General features: G+C 38.4%; 1 protein-coding gene across 1 annotated transcript; it reads left to right on the forward strand.

The window, feature by feature from the left end:
- The first annotated feature begins 5,905 nt into the window (after positions 1-5,905).
- LOC139139821 (galactose-3-O-sulfotransferase 2-like) lies at positions 5,906-9,153 on the forward strand. The gene is made up of 2 exons (XM_070708758.1): positions 5,906-6,146; positions 7,860-9,153. Exons 1-2 carry the CDS (start codon positions 6,013-6,015, stop codon positions 9,037-9,039), a joined length of 1,314 nt encoding a protein of 437 aa, XP_070564859.1. The 5' UTR covers positions 5,906-6,012; the 3' UTR covers positions 9,040-9,153.
- Positions 9,154-9,373: the final 220 nt, after the last annotated feature.

Here is a 9,373-nt window from a genome sequence, read left to right on the forward strand (position 1 = left end):
CATACATACATACATACATACATACATACATACATACATACATACATACATACATACATACATACATACATACATACATACATACATACATACATACATACATACATACATACATACATACATACATACATACATACATACAAACAAACAAACAAACAATATCCAGGTAGGCGGGTAGGTATCTAGGCAGACAAGCCGGGAGCTGAGACGAGCGATCATTGCCCGGTACACTGCTTCGGGGTTTTCTGGTATCTCCTCAATCTCAGTGACTATATATCTTGTTTCTCAAGATGACTTTCTGTAGTGTATTTTATTTCTTTGTCGTCCTAGTCTTTACTTCTTTGGTCCTACTCTGACATATAATGACAATGAGCGGATTAAAAGCCGTTACGGGTAGTCCGTGACAAAAATAATCTTGTTGCTATCAAAGGAAGAGTTTATGACACGGTATGTGTGGTGTGGTGTGGTGTGCAAACTGGTAAAGTTAGAACGTCCACGGTCGAAGTACACATGTAATATGAACCATGCGCAAAATTGTTCATACCATGTACGCAGGCGCTCACCTGCATGACTGGTAGGGTTGTGCGCGAAGTGAAAGAGACATACGTGTCCGACCTGAAGATTCATCGCTTAAAGGTATACAGTCACTTGTAATATAAATATTCCCATATATGGTCAAAGGGACGTTCCTTGGTATTCAAAATGCCCATGTGAGGGCGCTGTTTTTAAAACGCGGCCATCGGCTTAAAACTGTGATTGGTTAGATTTTCTCTTTCCATGTTAACTGTGGCAAAATTGGAACAGGTGACAGTATACCTTTAAGTCGCAAGGATCCTACAAATGACTGACGACTGCCAGAATGATAGCTATACGAATTCAGTGTAGAGATCGTTTCGCCTCATTTCGATTGGTACACGTTATCAACTGCCTAGTTCTTTTATTGTCTATCATTATATTAAGCATTCAGGATAATTAGATTACTGATATTAAAACGGTAAACATTTAAAGAAATAAAAAGAACCACAAAAGTGATTTTCAACTTAAATTTTTGAATGTAAATCAATCACATATAAATGTAAATTTAACGGAGAAATAATAAACAACAATACGTTTTCCAAGTTTATCTGGTACCTGATAGATTTGCTATACCAGATAGGTTTTTATCCGTAAACATGACTTTTAAATGTAATAGACCTAGTCTGGGGATATTTGCGTGTCAAAACCAACAGTCAGGTTTGGCAGAATGTCGAATGATATAGAATAATCAGAATATGAGATAATTCTTTGAGTCATCGCATTTAGGTACAACGTTACTGGAATAAACCTTTAGTTCGACTTTGTATAAGACTGGGTTTGAAGTAATTTCTCGTATACTTCTGATCGTTCATGTGAAAATGTGAAAGTAGGATGAACGCAACACATTATATTCTATTTTATTCATAGACTTGATGGCTATGTTCACACCACGATTTGGACATACGCCTTAGACTCAGTCACTTACACTGAAGCATTCGATTTAGACAATGCGTAATTCTTTGAAAAGCTATTGAATTACAGTGTTATTGGTTGTTTGTCTGCAGCAAAATGCAAACAATTCATATATTATCTTGTTTACAGATGTTAATATAGAAATACCGCTATCTGTCGAGGGAAGTCGAATGTAAACAACGCGTGACATTCGTTAGGTGGCGCACTTCAATGTGAGGCAACCACCTGTTGATTTAACAACGCATTAAATTCAATCTCATCACGGGTGATTTCCGCGTCTTTAGAAGCCCCTTCCGTTCACCGATTTATAATATTGTAAAATTCATGACCAAAGATCGGGAGAACGATTCTTTATTCTAAAAGACTATCAAACTGGAAATTGTGCGATATGTTGATTTAAACGCAGTTGTGACTAAAAAGTTTGTGACAAATTGTTAGTTCTTTTCTTTGTAAATTACATCATAGGCTCTAATAGACTTTAAATAAGCTGTATTTTTCTCGTCCAAAAATCTTAATTGTGGAGAAGAATGTTACTAGACAGTCAATGAGAATGGCCAAGACCTCATGTGTGTAAAATTAATGACTTTAAAATGTTACATCCGTTGATCCTCTTTGATAATCTGGTCATCGAACTTTTATTATGCAAATACTGCCTTCGTGGTGAAATCGACCATGGTGCTCATGGCGTCCATGTATTCGCTTTTACCTTGTCGACGTTTTTCTCAACTAGAAGGCTTAAGACACATGTTCAATTTTATTAATAGTTATGTAAATGTTTACCACGGATATTATTAGTTATATAAAAAATCAAATAATAAAAAGACCTGACCTGATGCTGACCATATTTGGTTCTCCTGCCAAAGAACGTCACTATTTTACATTAGGCCTAATATGCAAAAACAGATATCTGTCAGAACTGTTTAAATGTCTTTCGAAAATAAAGAGTACAAAAACAATGAAAGCAGTAATGTCACAATCGAAATGGTATCTTGAAGCATAGACAGTGGAGGGGGAAGTCCCCCCCTACTGTCTATGCTTGAAGGAAGCCTTTGTATTATCTTTATTAAGAAAACCAGTAGCAAACAGGTAACCAGTGGCGACAATGAACGCACTAAATACAATTTTTAAAAAATTGAGCTGGTATTGAAGGATAAAATCCCCAGTAACTCTGTCTATTGAAATGGGGGCGTGCCGTGCAAACAAAGTCAACGAAAAAACCTACTTACATGCCCAAGACAACTCTCATAGCAGCAGGAACGAACTATTTTATCCACAGTTTTAGCTCTAATTTTGTTTCACCGGTAAATCGATTCGACTAGTTTGTAAACTTTTATATTTGTTGCCAGTGTCGATGACTTTCAAGTTGGCAAACTGTTCTTTTGTCGAAATTTACGAACTAGTCAGACTAGTCATCAATTACTGGGCGTTTACTTTAGATGCTTTAAACGGTAGAATATCTCATGTCCCTCACTGCACTGTCTATGCAATACTGCCTAATCCTTTCGCTAGTAAATATACCATAAGTAATGAATCATGACGTTGCCAAATTAGCGACTCTCCCTATCAAGCTCTCTGTGTGAGATGCGCCCTGGGTGAGGGTACAGCATTATGCCGGCGCGGCACCGACAAGTAGACTTTGTCTTTGGTGGCGGAGAATAGAGCTAGCTGTGTAGCAATATCTCCATGGCTGATATCGTTGCCTTGTACACACTTAGCAGTCCGCTTTTTAATATGTACAGATAAGCTTATCGATATAAACATTAAATCTGTCTAGTCTGGGTTCACGTCAGATAGACGCGGTCAAATAAAATCACCATTATGATAAATTTAAACCAGTCTGGTAGGCAGACTTGATAAGTAACAAAGTTCACAGACAGTCACACCTACTGTCATGCAGGTTTAAGTACAGATATGCCTATTGTCATGCAGGTTAAAACACAGAAGCGGATTTGAGCTAGTATGCGCCTCGAAAGAGAAAGACGTGAACTTTTGCCCAAACTTTCCTCAATGAAACTTGCAACAATTCTAGATCTCTTACCAAATCAACAATAAAAGCCAGGGGTCGCCGTACAAAGTTAAGGCTACAAAATGAGCTTTACGTTTACCAATAGTTCAAATTCAAAATTGCCGCCATCCCTATGTTAATCCTATGAGAAATAATTAAATTTCGATAATCTAAGACATGGTAATTGTTCTCATTTAAACCTTTCAAATAGCGTCCCCCCCCCCCAATACACACAAATGATAGATCAGAAAAAGACTTGCACCCGTCCCTGAGGCGCATATTCCTTTAATTGTTGATGTAATGTATTTTTGATCACAACGCACCAAATTTTCATTTGCTGATCGCTACTTATGTGACTGTATGTGACGTAGTGATCAGCAAATTGGTTGCAACGTGTTTAGTTCTACTGGTTTAAATGTTACTGAAATTTCACGTATTTGTACATAGACAAAACCAAGTATCCAATCGCATGTCGTCATAAGAGTAACAGATGGCCTGTCAGCCAGCTGTTACAGTTCATTATAAATATTGGCAGTTTTGGAAGAACAGCAAACAATGTATGCAGAATGATTACTGAAATAATTACAACTAACGAGACATACGTTACTGAAATGAATTTTAACCTTTCCAACAGAGTGTGAATGTATGATACATATAACAGTCTCAAAATATAGCTCCAGGATTAACTTTACTTTGTGTGTACTGGTATCGTCCAAGTGGAGAAAAGCCCATACCAACATATTAGCATTTTGATAGAATCCAGGTATAGTGTCGCAAATTAACTATATTGTGATATGACATTTTATTCAAGAAATGTTGATATAATTGAAGCAAATACATGATTATTTTCACAATATTTTAGTGTGCACATCGACATTGTTTCGTTGTCCAGGAAAAGTCCAGCGTTATTCGCTTGAGTCACTTTACTACTAGGCAATAGCGTGGAACACTTAACTTGATATTTATTCTTCATACCATACATATGCTCCGCGGAACACTGAACAAAACCACGGTCGCTGGAGGGACAGTGACAAAATAAAGAAGGGTTGACAATGTTTTACCATTATTGCAAAAAATACTCATTCATACAATTACACAGCAATAGCGGCAAAATTGAAAAGATATCTATAGAGTCAAAGCCGGCATAATTTCTGATCTCAATATCTTAAACAACATCTGTAGTTATATTGTAGTTGTTGTAGTGTTCCCCAATATTCGTTTGCAATATTCTCCACTGGAATGAATAAAACGCAAATTTTCTCATTATGAATCATGCTAATAAGGCATTTTGTCATGATTTAAATATTTGATTCTATGCGTCAGGGTCAGTCCGTTGTTGACGGCGTAGCAGCTGGTTGTACCTCACGTGTCATCTAATTAACTCAGGGCCCTGTGGTATATCACGTGACCAACCACGAGATTTTGACCAGTTCACGACAAACTGGCCAAAACCGAGAAAACAGTGGTTTATTGCTCGTATATCATTACAGTATATTGAAATCTGGTGTGAAACATTAAAAGGGCATTTTCCTTAAGATAGGAGCTCGCGCGTGTTACAACCGTGTTATATCGCTAATACTGCACGGGTATTTTCACGCCTTGACCAATCAAATCACTTTAATTGCTCCAGCAATATATTGGTATGATGTAATAATACATTTATCAAAGAGGGGCCATTTAATTTGCACGCCGGATATATTTATCGTTTTGCTAATAGTATCAGAAATACAACGACATATTAGTCTCGATATATCTATCCAACCAGCATGTACACTGTGAGTCAAAGGTAAATTAATGGGAACTTTATGAGGGTGTAAAACAAGCAGCAACTTCCGTACTCCCCTGCCCCCCCCCCTCCAACAAGTTGTGTTATTGAAATACTTCTGCAGTGAACAAAAAGAGCTCGAGTATTATTTTGATTATGCCGTTTCTTCGAATACTTTCTGTCTTCAAATTCCCTGGTACGTAATTTTGCACATCGATAGAAATTTATCCGTACACACTGACACAGTGGCCTTCTTTAATATTCCGAGGGATATGATGGTTAATATGTGCAGCAAAATAATTAAATATGCCTTTCAAACATTCAACCTATAATAATCGATGTTAGCGTATCAAATAGAAGAATAAACCTTTACCGAGATATTGGCTTGCAAATGTTAAATTGTCGTACATTTAGAGAGGATGAGACCTCGCTTTGTAGCCATAATAGATGTCACCCGCTTGAAGACAAGCCGTCAATATTGATAGTCGCACAGATAAAGACATCAGCACTTGGTTTGCCTATACCACGTAGTAACTGTTCAAAAGGCTCGGATTCTTGCATAATTTCAACGCGTTACGGATCTATCTCATGCTGATATCCTACACAGAATTTTGAGTTCGCACCTATTTGGTAATGGTTTAGTCCGCCCATCTGTGACACTCTCAATTGAGCGATGCACTATTGTTAGCGATGGTGCTGCTAGAAAACATCCGCAAGGGTAAATCTGTGTCGTTATCAGACAGGCCTCAGCACAATGCGGTCAAGAAATCTCCTGCCCCTAAGTATTGGTCTAATTGTCTTCTACATGTTCTTTCTTACCGGGATTCAACTAGGCAGACTCGACGTGTTGCTATCGAGACGGGCCCAGTCACGTGACCTACTCAATCAGTGAGTATCTGTAGATTGGCATACTATGTCACCATTGAACATAAGCTTACACAACCACGTCTGAACTGTGATCAATGATCACTATTTCACAGAATTAACAACAATTTCAAAGTGGTATGTTTCCAAATCTGTTATAACTAATTCCGCTAACGAGACCACCAGCAAAGCTAACGGTGCACTATGCATACACCAGAAAATGTCTGTCGAAGGAATTGACCTGCCAGCTATTGCCCCGGAAATGTCAATAGTAAAGCAACATGTGCATTGACTAGTTGCATACAGAATTACGACAGGCGATTTGAAATTACTCACCAGGTCCCAGAGGTTGTAATACTGTACTCTGTTCATATCAGTGATCCGAAGTTTTAAGTTGATCAATGATCCTGATCTACGGATGATTGCTTGGCTTGAACAATGCATAAATGATTGAATTGGTTTGTTGCTACGCCGGACGTAGTTCAACAAATAAGCACAAAAATGTTCATTCAGACTAGTTGCAGCTGGTACCCATTCGTTCATACGTTACGTGACACTACATCCACTGATTTCATTAAACAAAACTGGTATCAGTGCTTATAAGGTACATTGGTGTCCATGTTCATCTCGACAAGAGCACGTATAATTAACCGAGTCGCGACTTACACGATTGACGGAAGTTGTCACGAATTTATCAAAATATGTGTCGACGAAGAAAATGATTGTCATAATAAAATGATAACCGTGGAATTTAATGTGATTAGCGACAGAAAGACAACAAATACCATCTAAATATTTAAGACAGTTGTACATCGTTAATAAGTTACGGTTTACTGGTAAGTTTAAAGCAGACCTAGCAAATACAGGCTACCCGTTTCTCCTCAGTTGCAGCCAACGAACAAAGTACTTTTAAAGGGGTCCTTTTATCATAAAATATATTGTACGGAACAAGTAAAATGAACTTACGAATTTTAAGTCCACGGGGTAATTAATTAGCAGTTCATAATTTACCCTCCAACGGAAAATTTTTCGACTTACCCTCCCGCACTCAAACTTCATTTTTACCCACTTCCCACATAGTTCCCCCTCCTCATTGTGAATTTTTGAAGCTCACCAGCCCTGTGGCGAAAAAAAACTTGTAGATTTCCCCTGCCCTGAAAAAATATATTCCAGTAAAATTTTATCATTCCCTGCAGACATAAAGCTCCCCTGCCTTGTGATGAAAAAACCTGTCGATTTACCCCATGTTTAATTTTATAAACAGGCTCAACTTCCCCTGTCCCCGTTTTACAAGTTACTTCCCCTCTCCTCGTTTTCCCCAATCTCGGACCCCAGGTCAATCAACCGGTATCTGCCCTGCCCGACAAAAAAAAAACTAAATATGTTCCCTGCCAGCTAAAAAAATATGCCCCTCCCCTGCCCTAGCAAAATTAAAATTGTCTCTGCCCTCAAAAAGTTGCTCTCGGAATAGCTTTTTCGATGAATAACTCCGATGGCTGCACCTGTCTCCTTCCTTTTGCATAATAAGAACTTCTCTCATTGTTATGCCAATATAACTGTTTGCCATCTCTAAGAAAATTGCCGGGGTTAAAGATAACGCTACAAGTAGACAATACTTACAGGATAAAGATAGACTGGAAAGGTAACTAAGTTGGTAATTTTGCTTGATCCATGTAAACTTTGTTTCGTTGCTAATACAGTATATACTCTTTATTGCATTTTCGACTTCCTACACAGAGAGTTCAAGCTTTTAAGATGCAAATACAGCGGAGGAACGTCTTGCCAGACTACGGTTGCAGGGGATTACAGCATCGACCGAGTTGTAGCCGCATTGCAAGACACAACTACGAGTACTGAGCCAACAGCTACTGTGAAAACATGCAGAGCAGACGAAAACCGTGACTGCACAGAAACCAAAAAAATTGTTTTCATAAAGACCCACAAGACGGGCAGCACAACCCTTGCATCAATTATCGAACGTTTTGGTTACACCAGAAATTTATCTTTTGTGGTACCGCCAAACAGAAAATTTGGACCCCATATTTTATCCTCTACGCAAATGTTTCAAAGGAAAATGTTGAAGAACTCGCCGCCGCCCCTGAATGGCGGTAAATATTATGATATGCTCACAAACCACGTGCGTTACAATCGCCGGGAAATGAATGCTGTTATTCCAAACGCCACATATCTTACGATAATACGTCATCCTGTTAAACATTTTGAATCTTCGTTCGCGTATTTTGTCTGGGACCGCATTGTTACCAAGTTGGAGGGTGACATAGACGACCCTATCGGTGCTTTCATGGAAAATCCAAATAAATTCTTAAAGGAGAAATTTTATTTCTGGTGGCAAGCTCATAACGGGCAGCTGTTCGATTTAGGGATTCAACCATCTAGAGTTGACGACGAGGCAGTGGTGGATGCGAAAATTCGTGCCTTGAACGAGGAGATGGATATGGTTCTTATAAGTGACTATTTTGACGAATCTCTACTTGTAATGAAAAGACAATTATGTTGGACGATGGATGATATTCTCTACATTCCTAATGCTATAAGAAGTCAACAGTTCAGGCGGTATGTTTCCAAAGAGTCGGAAGAAGAAATTTTAGACTGGAATAAATCTGATTTCAAACTATATCAACATTTCAATAGGACGCTTTGGCGAAAGATTAGGGAATATGGGCCTTGTTTCGATGAGGATTTGAAAATATTCAGGGAAAGACGACAACAAGTGATGGAGCAGTGTATCGCTAAAGGGAAGTTTGATCGCAAAGACCCACGGGAGACAAGATATGTCCTTAAACCAAAAGCGTCGGAACTATGTAAAAATTTATGGCGTGGTGACGTCACTTTCACCAAACTCTTGAGGAATAAACAGCTAAATGGTCGAATATTGCACATTCCAAAGGAGCAATAAATACACTGATCGCGTGTCTGGTATCGACACAGCTCCTCTAATAGGGCTTTGCTTTTCTTACATTTACAGACTGACCGTCCTCATGTGAATTAAAGCTATCATTGGTACCCTTAAGTTTGTGTCATGTCTTTTTAATTGAACAGTGAGACAGTTTTCAGAAACATTTTCATGACATTGTTGTCCACGTAGTCCCCTAGTTGCTTGTAGAAACAGTTTAAAAATTGTTTAAAAAATATCTTTGTCATGTGACATTGGCATTCTCCAAACACGATTGCAACTACTTTGGGATAATTAGCTGTTGAAGTAATAACGGTTTAATCTGCAAATGTAAGCT

The sequence above is a fragment of the Ptychodera flava genome, chromosome 9, assembly GCF_041260155.1.
Source record: "Ptychodera flava strain L36383 chromosome 9, AS_Pfla_20210202, whole genome shotgun sequence".
Lineage (NCBI taxonomy): Eukaryota > Metazoa > Hemichordata > Enteropneusta > Ptychoderidae > Ptychodera > Ptychodera flava.